This window comes from Dendropsophus ebraccatus, chromosome 3 (assembly GCF_027789765.1).
Source record: "Dendropsophus ebraccatus isolate aDenEbr1 chromosome 3, aDenEbr1.pat, whole genome shotgun sequence".
In the NCBI taxonomy this organism is placed as follows: Eukaryota; Metazoa; Chordata; class Amphibia; order Anura; family Hylidae; genus Dendropsophus; species Dendropsophus ebraccatus.
This window is the reverse complement of record NC_091456.1, coordinates 18,209,551-18,236,094: the sequence shown is the minus strand read 5'-3', so window position 1 is coordinate 18,236,094 and position 26,544 is coordinate 18,209,551. Positions and strand designations below refer to the sequence as shown.

General features: G+C 47.6%; 1 protein-coding gene across 6 annotated transcripts in view; it reads right to left on the bottom strand.

The window, feature by feature from the left end:
- LOC138785262 (E1A-binding protein p400-like) overlaps positions 1-26,544 on the bottom strand; it is a 76,310-nt gene extending 49,766 nt beyond the window's left edge. For 3 of the 6 annotated variants that reach the window (XM_069961011.1, XM_069961015.1, XM_069961017.1), the window contains exons 1-10: positions 26,462-26,544; positions 17,246-18,602; positions 15,121-15,208; positions 13,965-14,069; positions 12,478-12,791; positions 11,693-11,953; positions 10,182-10,367; positions 9,895-10,035; positions 9,521-9,599; positions 8,512-8,552 (exon numbers count right to left, since the gene is read on the bottom strand). In XM_069961011.1, coding sequence (XP_069817112.1) covers positions 8,512-8,552; positions 9,521-9,599; positions 9,895-10,035; positions 10,182-10,367; positions 11,693-11,953; positions 12,478-12,791; positions 13,965-14,069; positions 15,121-15,208; positions 17,246-18,562 — 2,532 coding nt within the window. In that variant the 5' untranslated portion in view covers positions 18,563-18,602; positions 26,462-26,544. The other 3 variants (XM_069961014.1, XM_069961012.1, XM_069961013.1) reach the window with 3 other exon arrangements.

The following is a 26,544-nucleotide window of genomic DNA, read 5'->3' as shown; positions in this document are numbered from 1 at the left end:
CAGGCTTTTAAAACTGATGGCCTATCCTGAGAACAGGTGATCAATATTAGCTGACTGGCACTACAGCTCCTGGCCCCCCTGCTGATCAGCTGTTTAACCCCTTAAGGTCAATGCCAATTTTCGTTTTTGCGCTTTTGCTTTTTCCACTTTATGTTTAAAAGGCCATAGCAGTTGCATTTTTTCACCTAGAAACCCACATGAGCCCTTATTTTTTGCGTCACTAATTGTACTTTGCAATGACAGGCTTACTTTTTGCATAAAGTACACTGCGAAACCAGAAAAAAATTCAATGTGTGGTGAAATTGAAAAAAAAAATGCATTTCTTTTATTTGGGGGGTATTTGTTTCTACGCCGTAAACCCTGGGGTAAAACTGACATGTTATATATGTTCCTCAAGTCGTTACGATTACAAAGATATATAACATGTATAACTTTTCTTTTATCTGATGACCTGTAAAAAATTCAAACCATTGTTAACAAATATATGTTCCTTAAAATCGCTCCATTCCCAGGCTTATAGCGCTTTTATCCTTTGGTCTATGGGGCTGTGTCAGGTGTCATTTTTTGCGCCATGATGTGTTCTTTCTATCGGTACCTTGATTGCACATATACGACTTTTTGATCACTTTTTATTACATTTTTTCTGGATTTGATGCAACCAAAAATCCACAATTTTGCACTTACGGAATTTTTTTGCACTTACGCCGTTTACCGTGCGAGATCAGGAATGTGATAATTTAATAGTTCGGGCGATTACGCGCGTGGCGATAGCAAACATGTTTATTTGTTTATTTATTTATATTTATAAAATGGGAAAAGGGGGGTGATTTGGACTTATTAGGGGAGGGGATTTTTTATTAATAAAAACACTTTACTTTTATTTTTACTGTAACTTGAAGTCCCCCTGGGGGACTTGTATATACACAGCAAAGATCATTGTACTCGGTTATAGATCGCTGTGGCCTGCTGCAGGCCACAGCAATCTATTGCCGAGCCGGGATCAGCATCATTGCGACGCTGAGTGCCGACCCGGCAAGAAGACCGGATCTCCCCCCCCCGTGATTGCAACCGAGATTCAACCGAGATCCAACCCACTAGACAACAGGGACGTGCAGTACAAAGCACTTCAATGCAGCTGTCAGGTTTGACAGCAGCAATGAAGTGCTTAATTAGCCGGCGCGGCAACGGGACCCGCGCCGGCTAATAGAGGCACTGCCCGGCTGCAGCCGGGAGCGGTGCCGTTCAGAGTGGGGGCCCGGCGGGACCCCTCTCTGAACTCCCCCTGCGCCACCATGACGTACCAGGTACATCATGGGACGCTAAGGGGTTAAAGGGATGGGGGTGTTTGGGCTTCTTCAATGTTTATACGTGCTCATCCTGCCATTTATTTCCAAAAAGGGAGTAACAAGAACCCAATCCCACAATAAGCAGTAGAGATGTCTCAGCTAAGGGTCCTATTAGATGAAGCGATTTCTAGCGAATATCGATTAACGATCGCAAAAGAGATTGTTTATCGTTAAACTGAAATCATTCACCATATTACACGGAATGATACTTGTTAGTTACGATGGTTACTACGATCGTTTATGGTCCGTTTACACGGAGGGATAATTTGTGCAATTGAATGGTTAACGATTCCAAAGTAACAATGTGTTTTTTATAACGATCAGAGTTTAAACGGAACAATATATCGTTTGAAAAATTCGTTATTGCAATCGTTTTAAGATCACAGATAGGGTGAATCGGTGAGAGACTGTTTACACAAAGCGACATGGAAATTTTCAGTGAACAACCAACGACGATTTGAGAACTTGTTGAAAGATGACAATGGACGATTTATCGTTCGTCACTTGATCGTTCGCCGTGTTTACACAAGCCAATTATCGCTCAAATGGGATAGTTATCACGAAAATTCCAAGGATAATCGCTCCGTGTAAACGCATTATTACTCCATCTGATCCCAGCAAAAGGGGGAACGATTTGGAATTACACTAAATGATTAGTAAATAAATGCGGAATTACAGTGAACTAAAATTTTTGGCTCAGATCTAAATCAGTGACACAAAAAGAGGATTTTTTACTCACCGTAAAATCTCTTTCTCGTAGTCTTCATTGGGGGACACAGATACCATGGGTATAGGCTGCTGCCACTAGGAGGCGCTGACACTAAGAGAAACAAAGGAAGTGACTCCTCCTGAGCAGGATATACCCGCCCACAGGCACTGAGCTAAACCAGTTTGTACAAGAGCAGTAGGAGAAGTCAAGAACAGGTAAAGTAGGAATAACACCCAAAACGGAGAAAACTACCATACCGAGGAAAAACCCCAAAAGAAAATGGGTGGGTGCTGTGTCCCCCAATGAAGACTACGAGAAAGAGATTTTACGGTGAGTAAAAAATCCTCTTTTCTCGTGCGTCTTATTGGGGGACACAGATACCATGGGACGTCCAAAAGCAGTCCATGGGGTGGGAAAGATAACCGCTAGACAAGAGCGCTTGGTGAGAAGGCACAGAATAGCACCAACACAACCATCAACTAGGAATAGAGCAAGGGATGATGCTGAATGCATCAGAGAAAAACCCCTACAGGTCCGCAGCAAAGGAAAAAATGTCTAGTCCCTGGAGCAACGTGCTGCACGGCAGACAGAGTGGGTTGTGTCCGTCCTGGAAGCCAGCAACATGATGTAACATCGAGTCCAACAGAACTAGTAGGCTAGATGTGGGGAAAAAAGCAGACGCCCAGCCAAGTGGGTGACCACAGGCGGCAGGGACTTACTCTGAGGTAGAACAGAATAAAAGGCAAATACAACCATGACGGGAGAGACTGGAAAATGTTTCATGGCACATAGAGGTCTAAGGCGTCAAATAAAGGAGAGAGAGGACTGAGCGTCTCTCATAGAAGGTGCCACATGAGATGCAGGAGAAGCTGCGTCCTTGACTATGGAGCTGGGAAGAATGGCCAGGCTGAAAGCTCCATGGGCCTAGGAGTACAGTCTTCACTGAGAAGACAAAACTTGAGCACAAGAGAAGCCATGGCCTATGACATGAGTTATCCCATCTGAGAAACACATGTTAATAAGAAGAATCAAGCTGTCCAAGCATAATGCAGTCCAGGGAAGGAAGGAAAAACAAGATCAGAATCTTGAGTAAGTTGTCCTGGAAGGAGTACAGTAGTACCTGGTACCCCGCAGTGCCCGGCAGAAAAGAGGAGCAGAGGAAAGCCGGTAAGCCGGGGAAAAAACAACTCCATGGGCTGTTAGAGCCTTAGAAAGGAGGTTGATCATATAAAACACTCCGCTCCAAGGAAGCCTAGAGGTACTCGAGAGCCTGGAGTCCCAGAAGAAAACTGTCAAGGGAGGTCAAGGTAAGGCTGATGGGCATGGGAGTTGTCACAGGACAATGGGCACAACAGGTAATACATAGACTAGAGTCCATATGTAAACTAGATCCAGAAACCAACGCCTCAAAGGGTGAGCAGAGACGTTGCTTGGTAAGAGCAGAACAGCAAATGTAAGTCCTGCCAGAATGGGCCAGTGAACAACCCTGTTTCCAAGGAGAGGAAACCCTTAAGGGATTAAGTTCTCAAGGAATCCACATGGGAGACAACATAAGGGAGGGGGATGGCCAGTCAACAACAAGACCAAGGACAAGGAATTCAAGCAGGAGTGCTCATAGAGGCCAGTGAGGGTCAGAAACCCACACCTGCCTGTCGGAAGAAGCTATTACGGAATAGCAGTCCTCAGGAGGATACTTATACTAAATATTCCATCCTCCTGGAGGAGGGAAGGGCTGCTTGAAGATTTTCTGACTGAGTGGTAAAAAACCAAACCCAGGATGGGGGGGTCATGCACAACAGTGCATTACTCCAGGGAGAAGGAGTAATGGTGTAAGCGGGAGCACTGCAAAACCCTGAACTGAGAGCAATGCTTCATAGTCCATATGGCCAAGCAAGGACACCTGGAGAAGCTAGACCACGAAGAGACCATACACCTATGCTTAGGACGGTAGAGAAACAGTGCAGGCAGTAAACAGGAAATCCTCACCCTGTGAGACTGCAGCTGCCTAAGAGAGAAGACTAAATACTTGCCATGTTGGCCATAGGCAGATGCAGAAGGAGAAGTCCTAAAGTAGCACTGTGATAGACATGTAGGCAATTGATGTCCTACATACACCAGGGGTAGAAGAAACCCTTTACTGTTTTACCTGAGGAGCAGAGAGGCCTCACTTCATCCAGATCAAAGAGGGGACGGCCTAAGCAATTCAAGCCATACTACTGGGGAACAGCCAGCGAGACAAATGCCAGAACATGGTAGTTATGCCCAGACAAAGGACAGAAGAACTACCCTGACAGTACCAGGATGAAATAGTGACCGGATCTGTATGCTGCCGGCCACTCAGAGGACCAGAGTATGAGAGTCCAACAGTCCAGGGGCAGGTAAAGCGAGGGGTTCTGTACCTCGTGTAGTGGGACACGTAGCAGGATGCTTGGGCTTTAGAAAGGATACAGCCCAAGAGGAATACAACAAGGTTACGCTGCCTGAGAGCAGGTAATGAGACTTGTTAGTGGAAACATATAGAAGACAACATGGTGTAGTAACAAGTTACCCCATGATGATCCCCTGAAGTGACAGGCACAGATCATGGAAGTCCTACGAGGATGAAAGGTAATATACAGGGTAACACGAGCAGAGTAGCTGCAAGCAGTAAGTAACAGAAGACCAGCATTCAAGAGATACAAATACCTGGACTGGAAGCAGGTAACGTGCCTGGTCAGACCTGTAAACAGAAGCCTACAGTGTGTTCCCTGGGAGCAGGGAAGAGATCAGGACTGTGTCCCTATGTAAATGAGGACTGGATACGAGAACTGCCCAGCATCACCAGGATAGTGAGCAAACCTGAAGGTGGTGTATTACATCGTGTAACAGAATACCACAATCTGTGCACACCGAACTACAGGTAATGTAGTTGGAGCCATATCATGCAGCAGAGGGGAGAGCTCTGAATAACCTTGTACCACCACCTGGGAGGGGGTAACATGTCCAGTTCTATGTCCGTGACATCATGTAGTAAAGGAATCTATGTCATGAAGATGAGAGGCAGGTCTGAAGCACCGCCCGCTAATGGGTGATGTGAGTGACAGGACTGGAAGCTCTGAGTAACACCGGAACAACGACTGGCAATGGGTGATGAGTCTGGTCCCATAACCTGTCTAACAAACCATGTAGCAGACGGTTCTGTTGTGAGAGCCCAGGAACACAGCATAGTAATAGGTAATGTGTCTGGTTCCATGTCCTGCTTGCGACATCATTTAGCAAAGGATTCTGCCTCAAGAACACAGTAGTCCCCTTAGGAACGGTAATGTGTCTGGTCTCATGTCCTGCTTGTGAAAACATGTAGCAGAGGGTTCTGCTCAGAGATAGTTTGTCAACGAGTAACGTGTCTGGTTCCGTGTACTTACCATGATACTGTGTAGCAGAGGGTTCTGCTCAGAGCACAGATACACTGTCTGGAAACAGGTAACGTGTCTGGTTCCGTGTACTTACCATGACACTGTGTAGCAGAGGGTTCTGCTCAGAGCACAGATACACTGTCTGGAAACAGGTAACGTGTCTGGTTCTGTGTACTTACCATGACACTGTGTAGCAGAGGGTTCTGCTCAGAGCACAGATACACTGTTTGGAAACAGGTAACGTGTCTGGTTCTGTGTACTTACCATGACACTGTGTAGCAGAGGGTTCTGCTCAGAGCACAGATACACTGTCTGGAAACAGGTAACGTGTCTGGTTCTGTGTACTTACCATGACACTGTGTAGCAGAGGGTTCTGCTCAGAGCACAGATACACTGTCTGGAAACAGGTAACGTGTCTGGTTCTGTGTACTTACCATGACACTGTGTAGCAGAGGGTTCTGCTCAGAGCACAGATACACTGTCTGGAAACAGGTAACGTGTCTGGTTCCGTGTACTTACCGTGACACTGTGTAGCAGAGGGTTCTGCTCAGAACACAGATACACTGTTTGGAAACAGGTAACATGTCTGGTTCCGTGTCCTGCTCGTGACACCGTGTAGCAGAGGGTTCTGCTCAGAGCACAGATACACCGCCTGGATAGCGGGTAACGTGTCTGATTCCATGTACTTCTCGTGACACCATGTAGCAGAGGGTTCTCAGAGCACAGATACGCCACCTGATAGCGGGTAATGTGTCTGGTTCCATGAACATCTCGTGACACCATGTAGCAGAGGGTTCTCAGAGTACAGATACACCGCCTGGATAGCGGGTAACGTGTCTGGTTCCATGTACTTCTCGAGACACCATGTAGCAGAGGGTTCTCAGAGTACAGATACACCGCCTGGATAGCGGGTAACGTGTCTGGTTCCATGTACTTCACGTGACACCATGTAGCAGAGGGTTCTGCTCAGACCACAGATACACCGCCTGGATAGCGGGTAACGTGTCTGGTTCCATGAACTTCTCGTGACACCATGTAGCAGAGGATCTCACTGAGGGCACAGAAACACTGTATGGTGATGGGGAATATGTCTGTGCGTATGTGGTTGGAGGGGAACCAGAGTGTCTGTATATAAGTATTAATGTAATCTTATATATATAAAATCTGACACAGAGGTGTCAACCAGCACCAAAAACGCTGGATCTGCAGACCAAGGGTTGCTGGAACATTATATGGAACATTGGCCATAATAAAACATGATGCAAGCCATTCTCATATATGTAATGGTGTAATAACCACTTCCACCAGTAGGTGGCAGGAGAGATGCATCAAGTGTCCCAAGCTGCTGGAATAGAAGGGCAGTGTGTGTGGTAGCTCCATCAGGAGACCGCGCACACACACACACATGGCAGGGGGAGGGGGAAGCAGCATCCCTCAGTGCAGGCTCTGGAGAGAGCCAAAAGGGGGAATGCCACGGTCCGCGCTGCACCCGAAAAGGGGCGGGGCCTACCGGGAGGGGGCGGAGCATCTTACTGTGAAGGCTCCACCGAGAGCCACAGGTAAGATTAAGGTGGGATGCTGCGGCCCACCCGACTCCCGAAGGGGGCGGGGCCTGCCGGGAGGGGGCGGAGCATTCCAGTGCAGGCTCCACAGTTAAGAAAAAAGGCGCAATTCTCCGGGCCGCGCGGCACCCGGAAGGGGCGGGGCTTACCTGAGAAGGCGGGGCATCCCCAGAGCAGGCTCCAGTGAGAGCCAAACATAATGAGAAGTAATGAAGAGGGCCGCGCAGCGCCCGAAAAGGGGCGGGGCATATCAGGAGGGGGCGGAGGTAGCCCTGTGTGTACTCTGGAGAGCCACAATAGAGGGAAAAAAGGGCAGGATGCCGCGGCACCCGGTAAGGGGCGGGGCTTAGGGAAAAGGGGCGGAGCATCCTTTAGTATGGTCTCTAGAGCCACATGAAAAGGAAAAGTGCGGGAAGCTGCGGCCTGCGCAGCACCCAGTCAGGGGAGGAACATCCCTCACAGTGGCACCCAGAAAGAGAGACACTAATAAAAATAAAATGGTGGAGAGGGCTGGCCTGCTACCGACTGAGGGGAGAGGAGTATCTGCCTGGGGAGGGCTGCAAGTGACTGGAGAGGGAGAGCTGCCTATGTGGAGTAAAATGGCGGCCTGGGAGGGAGGGCAGGGGGAATATACTCACCTATATAGGAGCACATACTCACCATTGTCGTCTTCAGCCGGTGGGTGCCTCACCTTAACGCGCCAAGCTTTGGGGGGCGAGGCGGGAAGGGGCTGTGCGGATACAGAGTCCGCAGAAAGGCGACCAGATAGTCAGACTGATCTGGGGCCCTGGTGTCACGTTGCCGGCCGGTGGCGACCGAGGGGTCACAGCCCATTTACATTTATGGTCTGTTCCCTGGTCGCATAGTGGGGGGATCAGGGTGAGTTTTAGATAACCCACCGTGCCCAAGAATCCATAGGACCTAGAAGGAAAAAGAAAAACCAACTAACTAAACATAAAGGAAGAAACTGGTCTGGAGAACCCAGACCTGTGTCTGCCTCCTACTGACACTAAGCTAAACTGGTTTAGCTCAGTGCCTGTGGGCGGGTATATCCTGCTCAGGAGGAGTCACTTCCTTTGTTTCTCTTAGTGTCAGCGCCTCCTAGTGGCAGCAGCCTATACCCATGGTATCTGTGTCCCCCAATAAGACGCACGAGAAAATTATTTTTCGATCGTTGCCTGCAATTACACAGGACAATTAACGTCTAAATTAGAACAATATACAGAATTTCCACACAATAATCATCCCGGGTAATAGGGTCTGTAATCTCTGTAACACAAGCATCTGCCTCAAAAAGACCAGTAAGACTGAATAATAGGCCCATACCATGTGAATAAATGTACCACATAGGCCTACTTTACTTGCATGTATGCAACAATGATGAAGATGCTGATACATATGCAAATGTTTTCTCTCCCATAAGGAAAAAAGCTCTCTAGCGCCATTTATTGGAAATTGGAAAAAAGCCAGACCAAATTATCCCAGTCATGCTGGTTACTTACCAAACACTTGGCCAGTTTCTCTGTCTTTTTACCTTCCTGCCCTAGAAGTAAGGATGCGAAAAACTGTGATGGACAATTTCCTTGGGTTATCAAAGATCAGAAAAAGCAGAGCTACTTTCTTGCAAAAACAGCTCCACCCCCGTGCTTAGGTGTAAGCGGGAATACAATTCAGCTCTATTCACTTCAATAGAACACCACACCCAAGTATTACATATGGATTACGATAAACATTCTTACATAATTATAATGTATTGGCTTATTCCTGTATTACATCCTAGGTCATTTTGACCCAGGTTGCCTTTAGGGCTATACTTACTGGGCCCTAGCAGCATGCACAGCAAACAGACAGCTCTGGGGTTCTACCTATATACCCAGGAGAAAACTGTAAAACCTGGTGACCTGATCAGAGGACCCTCTAAGGGTAGCTTCACACGTACCGGATCAGCAGTGGATTTCACGCTGCAAGTCTGGATCCTGGTAGTGTGAAGTTGAATGGGTTGAATGGGTTGAATTTTCATTCCGCTGCCACTATGTTATCTGGCCCCTTTAACCCCCTGCCGCCCGGAGCATACATTACCTACTCGGCGCCGTGGTTGTGTGCAAGGGTCACATCTCCCCTCGCTCCCCATCAGCCAATCAGTGCTGCCGTGCACAGATTTGCTAATGAGGAGCAAGGGGAGTCGGGAGCCTCACACACAGCCGCGGCACCGAGCAGATAATGTATGCTCCGGGCTGGGGTCGGCATGGGGTTAAGGGGGCCGGGTTACATATCCGCAGTGGAATGAAAATTACACCTTCACACTACCAGGATTCGCAGCAGATCACGCTGCAAGCTCGCAGCGTGAAATCCGCTGCGGATCCGGTACGTGTGAAGCTACCCTAAACATGCTCCGGTCACAGACCCCAGTAATCCAAGAGTAAAATGGGCAGGATTGGAGGATTACGAATGCCTTTAAGGTATATTATCCAACAAGGTAATTTTAATACATACACATTCTAATGGTTTTACCTCTTTGTGCTTCATGTGGTACATGGAAGACTTTACTCCTCTTGTGCTGCAACTGCACCTGAAGTTTTATCTCCACTACCTGATGGTATAAATTAAAATAAACAAAAGTCTTAGCTGTTGCAATATATATATATATATATATATATATAAAAAATTGTTTTAGTTCTTATTACAACTATCCAGAAGTCCATTCTTCAATAATACACACAGCTGTTTCATGACAAACCCCATCTGTGGGTCCAAGTCTTTTTTCAGTAATGCAGTTTGCTCACACCGCGCTATGCCAATAGGAGCACAATGTGCCCAGGAAAAGGTGCGATCTTAGCAGAATCGGATATACTATGTAAATGGAAGACAGCAGTTGGCGCACTCACCTGTTGAATATTTGACCAGAAATGCTGAATCTCTTGTGCAGCAAGCCATGCAATGCGTCTCAGTCTGTCTTCAGCTTCTTTCTTGACTCTGGCATCAATCTGTTCTTTCTCACGTAGATGTCTTGCTGCCGTCCTCGCCATCTACAAACAGACGGCCAATAATTTACTAAATAATAAAGATGCCATTTCCTCTAATGAGCGAACTACTAACTCCAAAATAACAAAAAGCTTAGAAACAGAATATATACAGGTTACTACTAATAATAATTTTTATATGTATGTAGTACCTTCTTAGCACTGGCCATTTTCCACATTCTTTCTTGGGCAAAGTCTGCGGCCATCCATTGCATCTCCTCCAACAAATAATCCCAGTGGGATTTAGGCCTTGCAGGCTCCATTAGTTTTGGTAGTCTTCTTAAGGACCACAGGCCTTCTTTTCGTAGTTCTGTTATTCGTTGGTGGATACGATTTTCCTGTAACAAAGATAACTCACTCTAATTTATGGTCTACAGCCTTACAAAGAGCGGGGGCGGGGCGGTATAATATGTAATCACTGAAATCTTGTGGGCGAATACAACTAGATATCTGTTCAGATTAGGGGATAAACAATCTGTGAGTTAAAAGGGTGTTTTAATTTCCTACAATTCAACAGTTTTGGAGAACCTTAAAGTGATAATATCATTTCCACTAATATAGTCAAACTTGTAGGTCAAATTTGATATTATTGCAAATACAGACCACTGCTTTAAGTTTGCTAAAAGAATGTTTTTGCTAAAATATTTCAGATGAGATGGGAAAACCCCTTTAAGGTCCCCATACACCAGCTCTCTGGTGGTGGCTTACCCCTCCTCATAAAAAACACAATCGCTGTATGGTGTATAGTGAAAATGGGATGGGGAGAAATATGGCCATCTATTATTATTGAAGTGTTTGTTTTGCTCTATATTTGTGGAGCTTTTAGACCTGCTCCAAAAATACTTGCCAATATCATATATATATATATATATATATCATATATATCATATATATATATATATATATATATATATATGATATATATGATATATATATGATATATGATATATATATATATATATATATATATATATATACACACACACACACGCGCGCGCACATAATATATATGTATATCCACTTGATTGGCTTTGAGAGCAGTAAATTTCTATATTTCCTTAGGTAAGAAAACAACCTTCTTCCTCAGCGTCTCCTGCCCTATAAGAATGTAACAGCTGGTTACATTCTCCTAACCTGCTATCAATTTCCCTTTAAACGTGCATGAACATGGTACCATAAGGTATTTAAAAATTGCTCCAAAGACTCTTGGACATTTTGACTAATTTCTGTCCTGCTGCCTTGTTCCTGTGTTCCCCACTCACCCCAGCCGCCTCCTGCACTTCTGAACCAGTCAGTGAAGTGACAGTCCACTCAGCCAATCACTGACCGCGGAGATCAAAAGTCCCCGAGGCAGCAGCGGTAAGCGGCGAACACAAGAACAAATCTGGAGGAGACTGTGGGAGCCTGGACAGGTAAGTACATGTCATTATTTTATACCAATGCAAGGGCTGCACGGGCATCACTATCACTAACGATGACCGCACAGCAATGCCATACAATTATTGAGCAGTGTGTAGGCTCGGTAAGCAAGAGCCAATCTGGGAGATCAGTGCTTGCTTACAGTGCAGGGTAGGACTGTGTATTACGGGCAAATGTAATTTCTTCACAGTTCAGTCATACTCTGATCTGGAAACCAGATGGAAGCCGAAATCCCAGAATTTACCTGTTCTAGTGGTCTGGACACTTCTTGCTGAATGTCCTCTGTAACTAGCGCTAAAGAGTCTTGAACTCCGGAATGCAAAGGTGACTTTGATGAAGACGGGGAGAGCACTTTGCTGGCCCCTGGAGACGCCATCCTCTTGGGTGAGCCATGTACAGGAGGGAGCAGAGAGTCTGGAATGCAGGTTGGCGTAGTAGGTGAAGAGGGAGCGGGAACTACAGACTTTCCAGCATCAGAACCGAGTTTTGATGAAGAAACCTGTGGCTAAAGCGAAAAGCAAATAAATAAAACCAATACATAAAAATCTCCTAGGTCCAACTGAGAAATTATTTACTCCAACAGAGGCCCTTATTTACTCCATTAGGGCCCGTTCACACTACGGAATCGGACTCCGCGCCAAATCCTGCTATCTCTTTCAATTGGAGGCCTTGCGTGCCTCGCTCTCCGCGCCTTTTAATTGTCAATTCTTTGAGCAGAGAGCAGAGGCGTGCGAGGCCTCCCATTGAAAGAGATAGCAGTCGGGATTCGGTGTGGAGTCCACGGATGGGTGTTCCGAGCGGAATCTCTGCCCCGATTCCATGGTGTGAACAGGCCCTTAAATAAAATAACAAAACAACAGTGCTCAATACATGCAAGAGGCATACCCACAGGTAGCTTAACTAACAGTGCAAGAAACAGCTCTATATATCAGAGTAATGTACCCTAGAAGCACGGGTACGGGGATTAAATGGAGTATCTGCATCAATAGACGGCCATCAAAACATTTAACATGCTATATTTTTACATACCAAGTGAGAGGGAGATTTCAGGGCAGATGACTGACCCAGCAGCTTTTCTTGGGGCTGCTGAGAATTCTGGCTTAGAGTACATTGCAGGCTGGGAGTGCCAAAGGCCTGAGGCTTCCCTTTCCCAGGATCTGAATGTGGCGGCTGTGTAAGAGGAGTGGCGGTAGTCACAGGCGTTCTCGGAGCTGCAGTTCTGCTCACAGTCTGTAAGCCGGCAGTGTTTGGCACCAGAGAAACCTTTGTTGGTTGATTCTGTCTGTTACCTAGTGAAGCAGACTGGTGCGAGGGTGGCATCCCAAGTGTAGCGGAGAAGGAACCTGCGTAAGAGAGAACACAACCACAAACACGAGGGGGGATAAGAGTGAGCTGCTTTAAAGGGGCACTCCGCTCAGGTAAGTATACACTACTACTTGTGATCTGGAAACTGACAGCACAGAAACTGTATATACATATCTGTGCTGGCAGTTTCCTCTTATCGTTATTAGCCACATCGGCTTGTTTAAAAGACTCTCGAGTTTTCAGACTTTGACCCACACACGAGAATTTGTTTGTTTCAATTCAATTGGCTTCAGTAAAATAATGATTCCAAATATTGATATAACATGCCCTCTTGGTATCAGTGTTAGGGTAGTTTCACACGTAACGGATCCACAGTGGATTTCTCGCTGCAAATTCGCAGTGAGACCCACTGCAGATCCAGTACCATGAGGCTGAATGGGTCCCATACACGCAGCGCATCCACTGCGCGTATGGGACCCGGCCCCTTTAACCCCCGCGCCGCCAGCTGCCCACAGCCCCAAGCATACAATACCAGCTGGCGCCGCAGCTGTGTGAGCCTCACACGGCCGCGGCGCCGAGCAGGTAATGTATGCTCAGGGCCGGGGCTGGGGCTGCGGGCGGGCGGCGGTTAAAGGGGCCGGGTCCCATACGCGCAGTGGATGCGCTGCGTGTATGGGACCCATTCAGCCTCATGGTACTGGATCCGCAGCGGGTCTCGCTGCGAATTCACAGCGAGAAATCTGCTGTGGATCCGGTACATGTGAAACTACCCTTAAGAAGATCAATAGCTAAAATTTTGTTGCATTGTACTGTTCTATGTAGTATAGCAAGTAGAGATAAGCGAACCAGGTTCGGGTTCGAGTCGATCCGAACCCGAACGATCAGCATTTGATTAGCTGGGGCTGCTGAACTTGGATAAAGCTCTAAGGTTGTCTGGAAAACATGGATACAGCCAATGACTATATCCATGTTTTCAACATAGCCTTAGGGCTTTATCCAAGTTCAGCAGCCACCGCTAATCAAATGCTGAAAGTTCGGGTTCGTATGGACTCCAGCATGCTCGAGGTTCGCTCATCTCTAATAGTAAGTATGACACCGTATGACACCTGTACCAGAGGAAAACAATATAATGCCCAGAGCAAAAATTTTCTCAGATGGTCACCCGAACCAACCCGCCATATGTCCTGCTATACAATGATCGGACAGATTACCTATTTTACCAGGTGTTGGCTGCTGCACTACGACATGCGTCACATCTGGTGACTGGGATCCAGGCTCGGGCTTGATGGAATCAAGAAGCGGCATATGTAAGGAGCCTGGAATCATAGAGGGTGGTAAATTCTTTTTAGAATACTTAGGTACGAGGTGCTGAAAACCGTGAGAATGGAAATACTGGACTTTATATACTGAATATCTGTCCTGAAGACATTACTTCAAGACTCTGGCATTTTTAGGCCGGGTTCACACACAGTAAGACACCGGCCGTGTCACAGAACGGCCAGTGTCAGTGAAGTTCATCTGCAGTACCAGCCGGATTAACTCAATTTCTGTTGAAATGGGATACAGGGGCATTCGCGTGCGCACATATCCCAATTCACCATAGCACACAATGGAGAGTGCAGCCGGAGCTGCACATTTCAACGTGTAAACTAGCAGTTTTGTGTGCCTGCTATTCAATGAACAGCGGCCACAAAAAACTGACATGATAGTTTTTTCCTGCGGCCGATAAGACTCCCTGCCGTAGTGTATACTATTTATATGCACTCCGGACAGGGTCAGTGTTGCAATTTGCAACAATGGTCGTGATTAATTCAATATATACGTTGTGTGAACATAGCCTTAGAATTTAGCATTGGCCAGCATGTGCCTTCTCGGGTAAATGTGCCACAACATGACACTATTAAGTCGTGAGCTAAAGCACGTGAGGCTTCCAGTACTTATAAGCTGCTGTATGTTCTGCAGGAAGTGTTGTATTCTTTCCAGTCTGACACAGTGCTCTATGGTGCCACCTCTGTCCGTGATGGGAACTGTCCAGAGCAGTAACAAATCCCCATAAAAAATCCCTCCTGCTTTGGACAGTTTCTCGCACAGACAGAAGTGGCAGCAGAGAGCACTGTGTCAGACTGGAAAGAATACAACACTTCCTACAGGACATACAGCAGCTGATAAGTATGGGAAGACTTGAGATTTTTAAATAGAAGTATTTTACAAATCTGTATAACTTTCTGGTACCTTTTCACCAGAGCTCAATTTTAACAATCTTAAGTTTTCACCTTTTGTCTAACATTCAGTCAAGGATGTCACCCAAACAAAGCTAAATCTTTACAATGCTAGCTAAACATTACACTTGGTTAACACATCCAGTACCTGCTGAATTCTCCTTTTGTACATAGGACGTCTGGATCTCCATAGCACTCGGAATTTCAGGTGCGGGGCTTGTAGGATCATCAAAGGACTTATTCAAAAAACAAGCAAAAATAAAACTTTAAAGCTAAAGTCTACATTATATATCTGTAAATATATGTGAACGCAAACTACTACAAGACGACTTAATACATACTTGTATCTTGGTGAATTTTGGCCCCTTATAAAATATCCCATCACTGTTTACTTTATTGAATAGGACATTACAGACCGGGGGAGTGAGACTATTACAATGGAGAGGGATTGTACATTCACACGGACCTCTGCCAGGATTAGGGGGACTAGAGAACCAAATGTCAAGGACTTGGGATGGTCAAAGCAATGCAGCATTTACTACATAGAAGTGTACCATAAGGCCAACTTCACACAAGTGTATTATGGAGGCAATTCTGCATCACGACAAGCCATAACAAGGAAGCCATGACTGCGGTTCTGACTTGAACCAACACCTGGCAGCTCAGGTCATTATCCCAAAAGAAAGGCCGGGACTTCCAGCCATCTGTGATACGTGATCGGCCTAAGTCCCTCAAGCAGATCCTCCAGTCAGCAAAGTGGTTGTCCAGAGCTGTGATAGTGATGACCTGGCTTCAGCATTCACTGTTCACCAGCACACACTCCTGGTAGCAGCTTGACCTGGCACCCCTTGACTTCTTACATCATTAAAGGGGTCCTTTTTTTTTTTCAAATCAACTATATATATATATATATATATATATATATATATATATATATATATATATATATATTTAATTCTATTCAAAAATCTCAAGTCTTCCAATCCGTTTCAGTTGCTGTATGCCCTGCAGGACGTGGTGTATCCTTTCTAATCCAGTGCTCTCTGCTGCCACCTCTGTCTGAGACGGGAACTCTTCAGAGCAGTAGCAAAGCCCTATAGAAAACCTCTCCTGCTCTAGAAAGTTCCTGCTATGGACAGAGGTGGCAGCAGAGAGCACTGTGTCAGAATGGAGAGAATACACCACTTTCTGCAGGACATACAGCAGGTGATAAGTACTTGAAGACTGGAGATTTGTAAAAAGAAGTAAATGACAAATCTATATAAATTTCTCACACCAGTTGATTTAAAATATTTTTTTTCAACAGTTTTTCCTTTAAGAATATATTTTTTGTTTTCCTTTCTGCAGGATATATTGGCTATTCTTATAACTGCACAATGGAACCCTACGTCCTGGAATTGCTGCCATTATATGGAGGAACAAAGAAAATGAAAATACTAATGTAGTTGGTATAACTATTGAAATTAACAGCATCAAATAATCCTCTATCAGCATGCTACTTGTGAACCGATGTGGGCATTACCTAAACCAAAGATTCCATTTAAAATTTAATGGAGGTTGCAGGAAGGTTAAAGGGGTTATCCAGCGCTACAAAAACATGGCCACTTTCCCCCTCTTTTGTCTCCAGATTGGGTGGGGTTTTGAAACTCAGTTCCATTGAAGTAAATGGAGCTTAATTGCACACTGCACCTGAACTGGAGACAAGAGAGGGGGGAAAATAGGCCATGTTTTTGTAGTGCTGGATAACCCCTTTAATGCTGCTATCTATCAAACTGGTGACTTAAAAAAGTTATCCAGCTATATCATTTATATTTTACTGCAGCAACTGACCCCCAGCATCCTGCCTGACTGATTGGCCAAGTGGGTTATCACAAGTGAAACAAGTCAGTCTCAGAAGTAGACGGTAAAAAGATAAGCAGGAGATGATATCACAGCAGGGAATACGGGGGACCCAGGTGGGTGAGAATGTTTTTTTTTTTTTTTTTTTTTTTAATGATTGTATGATGCCGGTGGCATGCAGGGCTAAGTATGAATTTTTCCCAGACAACCCTTATGATAATACAAGCACAGCCCCTCCAAACCACAATTCAGCCTGCATTAAATGGGCCTCAACATGTCTAGGGAAAAGAACAGAAATAAAATACCACTCTAGGTCCAAGCTAACTAGTGATTGACAGCTCTCTTTATGCATAGGCATAGAGTATAATAGAGACTATAAGAGACTGGTTGGATGGAGTCATTATATATGGAGTCATATATATAACCGATCTTACCTGCATAGCGACGACTGCCGGACTCTTTTCTGCTACTTCTTCCTCCTCCACTTCTAGATCTAAATCCCCCTGCCGTAAGAAGGTCTGCAGCAGCAGGGTAGGTTTCTTTCTGAAGGCCAAATAATCCATCATGTTCCCTTGACAGTGTTGTAGAAAGAACAACTCTGTCAGCCAATCCTTGTAGTTTTCCTTCATTGTTTTCATGGCTTTATAGTGATGCTCCAGACACTGCTTCCTCAGACGGGCATCCTCAGCAGTGGCTGGTGGGATCTCTTCCAGCCTCTTAGCCTGTTTCCTTACAGTACTGCTCATGGTTAGAGGAAGACTTGAGAGTCCCTGAGAAGCGGCTGTTCGGGATGGGCTCGTTGGCGTTTGTTGCGTTATCCCAAAAGCCGAAGCACCGGCAACACCGGCTATCATTCCTCCAGATGTTCTGTCGAAGCCGATGGTCTTGCCCAGTTGCTGGCCGTGAAGAACCTGCTGATGCTGAATGAACGGTCCTTGAATAATACTGCTTATCTTTGTAGGTATATTAGTGGTAGTTAGATGGCCTGCCGTAGCCAAAGTTTGCATACCAGCACCAGCGGCGACAGTGTTCTGCGACCCGTACTGATGCACAGAACCAACAGTCTGTGAATTGGAGTGCAGCAGAGTATGTGTCTGGACTGGTGTGGAAGTTCCTGATGGAAGATGCACTTGCGTGCCGGGTGTGATCTGAGTAATTCCAGATCCTTCTTGAAATACAAAGTGTCCGGTACTTGATGGACCAAGACTTAGCTGTCTCACCAACAAGCCTGCATCTACAAACCCAGGTGTGCTGGCCTGGTTACACATCCCCAAGCTAGCTCCAGCACTGGCGGCTCTGACCCCCTGTAACGTTTGGATTGGCACAGCATTGGGCTGCGTAGGACTTTGAGTCTGAACCTGCTGAGATATTGGGGATGTAACCTGAATATAAGATGGAGACCCATGTTCAAAGCGGCGTGGCTGGGAACTGAACTGGAACCCAGGAGAGGCAGGACTTGTTATTGGCAGTGACGTGAGCGTTATCTGTTGGTTTCCCGCTACCACCTGCCCCACATTCTGTAGGGTAATGTTCACATTCTGACCAGCCACTGGATTCCGGCTCATTATCAGTTGCTGGATTTGGTAACCGGGTGACTGAGGTCCAGGAGAACTGATCGCTTGTGCAAAGGATGGAGCTGGAGACTGAGGTGTAGCTTTCGGAGTCCTCTGTTGGTCGCCATCATTCCCTGAGCTGCTCTTTGGCGGCTGAGATTGATTCTGAGTATCTTGGGGACTGTTACCATGGGGCATTATAACCCCACGCCCCAAGCCTGGATCTCACAATATAATCCTAAGAAACAAAAAAAAGGGACATCCATTACAATAATGCTACTGAATAAGGAAGTAAGGATAGAGTGACAGCAGGAATTATTCTTCAAGAGTTTTTAGAGAACTAATAAGAGAAAGAAAAAAAACACACACGCAGTGAAACAATACAATACTTTTTAGAATAGTTCCAGTAGAGATGATGAGCTCCGTCTCCTATTGTTCTCTGCCGACACACTGACATACTGTCCTCAAAATGGTGCAAAAATATACAGCAAGTAGGATTTAAGAATGGTGGCCTTTTTTTTTTTTTAAGAGACTCCTGATTAAGTTCTTTATTCTCTGGCTCACAGCAAGGGACTGTCTCTATTGTAAAGGGCTGATTATAGGCCAGGAGCGTGGGTAGAAACGTTCCTGTAGCCGATAATCGCCCCGTGTGACACCGTTAAGGCGAAGGGCAGGGAAAACACCTGATTCTCAGATGATCAGGTCTTTAGAGCAGACTTTAAAATTTATCATTGTCGACCGCACATATTCCTGTGTAACAGGGTTATGTGCGGCCAGGAAATAAATATAAATATATATTTTTTTTTTATTTATTTATTTTTTTAAATATGAGTGCTGTCAGTTAAAAGATCACAAGCAGCAGTGTATACTTACCATCCACACTGATTGTGATCCAGCTTTCAGATCTTCAGGCCACCGCCTACTCCAAAATAATTGACGGATGGAGGAGGCAGGCCTGAAGATACAACTTGGATGCCAGGTCACAAGCAGCGCAGATGGTAAGTATGTATACATTTATATATACCGTACATATCCGTGCTGTCAGTTTCCCCCTCGACCTGTCGTGCACGTTTTCATCCCCTGCAGCTAACAAATCTGTAGGTTTAAAAGAACCATCTCCAGCAGCAAGAGACCGCAGCTGAAAACTGATGCAGCACTACCAGTGCACTCACATGGAATGGGGATTAAAGGAATGGCTCATACTTCTTCCTGCTGGGGCCACTTCTGGTTTTGGCTCAAAAACTGCAGCAGTAGTTTCCCCCCCCCCAAAAAAAAAAACAAAAAAAACTGCTGAGTTCCCTCACACACAAATCTTGAGCAGCATTTATTTTTTTTCCTTTTTGGCAGTTCTTCTGGCATTCCCTAATTTTAATTTTTTTTTTTTTTATCTCTGATGTTTTACCTCCTGCTTTTTTTTTTTTTTCAAAACAAGTCATGTTATTCTTCATCATGTGATTCCAAGATTTCTATTGAAGAATACAAGGGGAAAAAAGCACAGGAAAAAAAAATGCCAAGGTTTCCCCCGGGAAACATTCCAATGTTTCTTGAAAAGAAAAAAAAAAAGACCGATAGCCTGCTTTGATTTAACAAAACTGCAATTGACCTAAAAATTTTATTTTTATTGTTTGTTTTTTTTCTTTTTCTAAGGCCTTATATAATTGTTGCAGTTTTTTTTACTGTAGCAATTCTGATTTAAAATTACAATTGTGATGTACAATACTGACCGTGTGAAAGAAGCCTAACCTGGGAATCACACCTATTTTTTCATTCCTTGCAAAAATACATTTCAAGCGTTTTCATTGCGTTGCTACCATTGTTTTTGGCGCTTCATTTCATTCATCACATTTGTTAGAAAACAAAATTCAATAAAAAAAATAAAAAAAAAAAAAAAAGAGAGAAAACTGCCACAAAAACAGAACAATTCCTGGCGCTGAGCTTTATTCCCATCTCAGCTTATTATCCCATCTCGGCTCCTTTCTGACAGAAGAGTCCGACCCCCTCTCGCAGCATTTCCTCCTTTAGCTATTTTATTCCTCTACTATAATCGTACACAAGCTCTGTGCATACACTGTGTATATAACTTAGAGGATCGGTGGCAGACGATCAGTGGGGATTCAGTGCTGTCATCCTACTACTGACCACCAGAACAGAGTCCCTCGTCCTACAGTGTGCATGCTAAATTACTACACCAGTCACTCTCTGTGGAATTTACAACAACTCTCAGCTACTTGAAGGCTGTATTAAGACGAGCCGAACCATTGTGTAAGGCCTTATTCACACTTCCCATAAAACTGTCCATAGTCGCAGATCCGCGACCACAGAAAATTTTTATGGCCCATTAAATCGTGTGTCTGCATTCACACCATCTGTGCTGTCATAATGTGTATGGCGGCACGGATGCCCCCCACCCCCCTTGCTCCTGTCACCAGCCTCCCATCTCCCCCGCTCCTGTCACCAGCCTCCCATCTCCCCCGCTCCTGTCACCAGCCTTCCATCTCCCCCGCTCCTGTCACCAGCCTTCCATCTCCCCCGCTCCTGTCACCAGCCTTCCATCTCCCCCGCTCCTGTCACCAGCCTTCCATCTCCCCCGCTCCTGTCACCAGCCTTCCATCTCCCCCGCTCCTGTCACCAGCCTTCCATCTCCCCCGCTCCTGTCACCAGCCTTCCATCTCCCCCGCTCCTGTCACCAGCCTTCCATCTCCCCCGCTCCTGTCACCAGCCTTCCATCTCCCCCGCTCCTGTCACCAGCCTTCCATCTCCCCCGCTCCTGTCACCAGCCTTCCATCTCCCCCGCTCCTGTCACCAGCCTTCCATCTCCCCCGCTCCTGTCACCAGCCTTCCATCTCCCCCGCTCCTGTCACCAGCCTTCCATCTCCCCCGCTCCTGTCACCAGCCTTCCATCTCCCCCGCTCCTGTCACCAGCCTTCCATCTCCCCCGCTCCTGTCACCAGCCTTCCATCTCCCCCGCTCCTGTCACCAGCCTTCCATCTCCCCCGCTCCTGTCACCAGCCTTCCATCTCCCCCGCTCCTGTCACCAGCCTTCCATCTCCCCCGCTCCTGTCACCAGCCTTCCATCTCCCCCGCTCCTGTCACCAGCCTTCCATCTCCCCCGCTCCTGTCACCAGCCTTCCATCTCCCCCGCTCCTGTCACCAGCCTTCCATCTCCCCCGCTCCTGTCACCAGCCTTCCATCTCCCCCGCTCCTGTCACCAGCCTTCCATCTCCCCCGCTCCTGTCACCAGCCTTCCATCTCCCCCGCTCCTGTCACCAGCCTTCCATCTCCCCCGCTCCTGTCACCAGCCTTCCATCTCCCCGCTCCTGTCACCAGCCTTCCATCTCCCCCGCTCCTGTCACCAGCCTTCCATCTCCCCCGCTCCTGTCACCAGCCTTCCATCTCCCCCGCTCCTGTCACCAGCCTTCCATCTCCCCCGCTCCTGTCACCAGCCTTCCATCTCCCCCGCTCCTGTCACCAGCCTTCCATCTCCCCCGCTCCTGTCACCAGCCTTCCATCTCCCCCGCTCCTGTCACCAGCCTTCCATCTCCCCCGCTCCTGTCACCAGCCTTCCATCTCCCCCGCTCCTGTCACCAGCCTTCCATCTCCCCCGCTCCTGTCACCAGCCTTCCATCTCCCCCGCTCCTGTCACCAGCCTTCCATCTCCCCCGCTCCTGTCACCAGCCTTCCATCTCCCCCGCTCCTGTCACCAGCCTTCCATCTCCCCCGCTCCTGTCACCAGCCTTCCATCTCCCCCGCTCCTGTCACCAGCCTTCCATCTCCCCCGCTCCTGTCACCAGCCTTCCATCTCCCCCGCTCCTGTCACCAGCCTTCCATCTCCCCCGCTCCTGTCACCAGCCTTCCATCTCCCCCGCTCCTGTCACCAGCCTTCCATCTCCCCCGCTCCTGTCACCAGCCTTCCATCTCCCCCGCTCCTGTCACCAGCCTTCCATCTCCCCCGCTCCTGTCACCAGCCTTCCATCTCCCCCGCTCCTGTCACCAGCCTTCCATCTCCCCCGCTCCTGTCACCAGCCTTCCATCTCCCCCGCTCCTGTCACCAGCCTTCCATCTCCCCCGCTCCTGTCACCAGCCTTCCATCTCCCCCGCTCCTGTCACCAGCCTTCCATCACCCCGCTCCTGTCACCAGCCTTCCATCTCCCCCGCTCCTGTCACCAGCCTTCCATCTCCCCCGCTCCTGTCACCAGCCTTCCATCTCCCCCGCTCCTGTCACCAGCCTTCCATCTCCCCCGCTCCTGTCACCAGCCTTCCATCTCCCCCGCTCCTGTCACCAGCCTTCCATCTCCCCCGCTCCTGTCACCAGCCTATCTTCCACACTCCCGTCTCTCCCTGCTTCGCCTACGGACACCACCAGCGCCTCATGATCCCCAACCCAGTGCATGCAAACGGATGCAATCAACAGACGTCTAGTGTTTTTTACGGAGCGGACAAAATCACGCTCTGTAAAAAAACACTGGACATGTGAATAAGGCCTAAGCAAGCAACAATCGGTTAGATCTGTACTGCCGACTGCACAGCCTATCAGACTGCTTGATAAACACATAGCCCATTTCTAGGGAACTCGTCACCAAGACAGCATATATAGAGTACAGTAGTAGTACAGTCAGTGCACCACCATCTCCCATCCGTTATAGTGTTGGGGTGGGGCACTATACAGTAAAGGATGAGTGAGGAGTCGGTGACTACTGTACTATAATATACTATATCTGCTGGTTTTGTTGCACACTTCTTGTGTATGATGTCCTGTACTGCAGGGATTATACGGGGCCCATTTCAATGTAATAGGTAAATACTGTAGTTAAAGGGGTTGTCCGGCGAAAAAAAATTATTCACAGAATAACACACATTACAAAGTTATACAACTTTGTAATGTATGTTATGTCTGTGAATGGCCCCCTTCCCCGTGTTTCCCCCCACCCACGCTAGACCCGGAAGTGTGGTGCATTATACTCACCGCATGTCGTGTCGTCCACGGTCTCCGATCGTCAGCAGTGACGTCTTCTTCGGGAGCTTGGCGGATCTTCCCGAGTGCCGGCCGCCCTCTGCAGCGTCAACCGAAGCTCAGCCGCGATTGGCTGAGCATAACTGTGCTCAGCCAATCGCGGCTGAGCGGCTGATGACGCGGCCACGTCATCAGCTGCTCAGCCGCGATTGGCTGAGCACAGTTATGCTCAGCCAATCGCGGCTGAGCTTCGGATGACGCTGCAGAGGGCGGCCGGCACTCGGGAAGATCCGCCAAGCTCCCGAAGAAGACGTCACTGCTGACGATCGGAGACCGTGGTCGGCACGCGACAGGTAATGTATAGCGCACCACACTTCCGGGTACACGGGTGGGGGTGGTGGGACACGGGGAAGGGGGCCATTCACAGACATAACATACATTACAAAGTTGTATAACTTTGTAATGTGTGTTATTCTGTGAATAATTTTTTTTCGCCGGACAACCCCTTTAAAAAGCAACTCCAGTGAAAACATTTTTCATTCACATCAACAAGTATCAGAAAGTGCCAGAGATTTGTAATTTACTTCTAATAAATAATCTTAAATCTTCCACTACTTATCATCTGCTGCATGTCAGAGAGATAGATATAGATATGTAGGACATCGGGTCCATTTACACAGAAAGATTATCTGACAGATTATCTGCCAAAGATTTGAAGCCAAAGCCAGGAATTGATTTGAAAAGACGACAAATCTCAGGCTTTCCTTTATGACCTGATCTCTGTTTATAGTCTGTTTCTGGCTTTGGCTTCAAATCTTTGGCAGATAATCTTTCTGTGTAAATGGACCCATACAGCAGATGATAAGTACTGGATACTTGTGATTTTTAAATTGAAGTAAAATACAAATTTATGGCACTTTCTGTACCGGTTCATTTGAAAGAAAAAAAAAAATCCTGAAGTTCCCCTTTAAAGGGAACCGGTCACCCCCCGTGCCAGGGTGACAGGCTCCCGACCCCCCGCTACAGCCCCCTATACTCACCTTATCCCGCCGGGTCCCAGAGATATCAGCCGCTGCAGCCCAGCGCACGCGCTGAGAGAGGAGTCCAACGCTCATACAGAATGACAGAGTGCTGGACTCTCCGTCATTCTCTATGATTGTTGGAATCATCTCTCAGCACGCGCGCCGGGCTGCAGCGGCTGAGATCTCCGGGACCCGGCGGGATCAGGTGAGTATAGGGGGCTGCAGCGGCTGAGATCTCCGTGACCCGGCGGGATCAGGTGAGTATAGGGGGCTGTAGCGGCTGAGATCTCCGTGACCCGCCCGGATCCAGAAGCGGGACCCGTCAGGATCAGGTGAGTATAGGGGGCTGTAGCGGTTGAGATCTCCGTGACCCGGTGGGATCAGGTGAGTATAGGGGGCTGCAGTGGGGGGTGACAGGTTCCCTTTAATTATTGGTGGGTGTTGGAACCGACTGAACACATTTACATTTGCTCAGGTTCTCAAACTGCCCTCCTGACCCGATTACATTCAAAAAGTGTGTGAATATATCTATCTATCTCTAGGGCAGCAGACAGGAAGCTTTCTAAATTATAATCTATACAAAATAAGTAAATCCTGGATTCTACAGTCCTATATCACACTATACAGCAGTGAGTCTGCATCTGGTGCAGAACTACAACTCCCATCATCCCTCTGGGAACACTACAGAACCACAACCACCAGCACCCCCACCCTGCCCCCCAGAACACCACAGAACTACAACTCCCACCCCCCCTGGGAACATTATAGGACTACAACTCCCATCACCCCCTGGGAACACTACATAACTACAACTCCCATCACCCCCTGGGAACACTACATAACTACAACTCCCATCACCCCCTGGGAACATTATAGGACTACAACCATCATCACCCCTGGGAACATTATAGGACTACAACTCCCATCACCCCTGGGAACATTATAGGACTACAACTCCCATCACCCCTGGGAACATTATAGGACTACAACTCCCATCACCCCTGGGAACATTATAGGACTACAACTCCCATCACCCCTGGGAACATTATAGGACTACAACTCCCATCATCCCTGGGAACATTATAGGACTAGAACCATCATCATCCCTGGGAACATTATAGGATTACAACTCCCATCACCCCCTGGGAACATTATAGGACTACAACTCCCATCACCCCCTGGGAACATTATAGGACTACAACTCCCATCACCCCCTGGGAACATTATAGGACTACAACCATCATCATCCCTGGGAACATTATAGGACTACAACCATCATCATCCCTGGGAACATTATAGGACTACAACTCCCATCACCCCTGGGAACATTATAGGACTACAACTCCCATCACCCCTGGGAACATTATAGGACTACAACTCCCATCACCCCTGGGAACATTATAGGACTACAACCATCATCATACCCTGGGAACATTATAGGACTACAACCATCATCATCCCTGGGAACATTATAGGACTACAACCATCATCATCCCTGGGAACATTATAGGATTACAACTCCCATCACCCCCTGGGAACATTATAGGACTACAACCATCATCACCCCTGGGAACATTATAGGACTACAACCATCATCATCCCTGGGAACATTATAGGACTACAACCATCATCATCCCTGGGAACATTATAGGACTACAACCATCATCATACCCTGGGAACACTACACAGCAAACTTAATAGAAGCAAGAAATAGTGGGTGAGACACAGCTCCTGACCCCCAGCAGGAAACGCAGCGGCTCCCTGGCCCCGTTCACACTGCGCGGCAGCAGAGCGCCCCTTACCCGTGCGCTGGCCGGCCTGTGGGGTGCGGGGTATACACCGCGGGCCCGGGGCTCAGCACCGGCTCCCCGCCTCACTACACCCCGGGCTGTGAGCTCCGGGCCCAGGCCGCACTCTGGGTGTGAGCGGACACATTGAGGAAGCGCAGCACACACGTTGTTAGTTTCTCCTGGAAGTTCCTCCCCGCCCCATAACCCGGGCCTCACGGCTCCCCGACCTCCCCCAGCCTCCACAGCCCGCCAAACAGCGCCCAATCCCGGGCTCTGCGGCCACACTCACCCCTCAGCGCGCTCCGACGGTGACCCCCCCACCCGGAATACTCACAAAAGGCAGTCAGCGGCCGAGGAGAATCCCCGCTCACGGTGGCCGAGAGAGGACAGCTCAAGACAACGAGTTCTCCGCTCTGC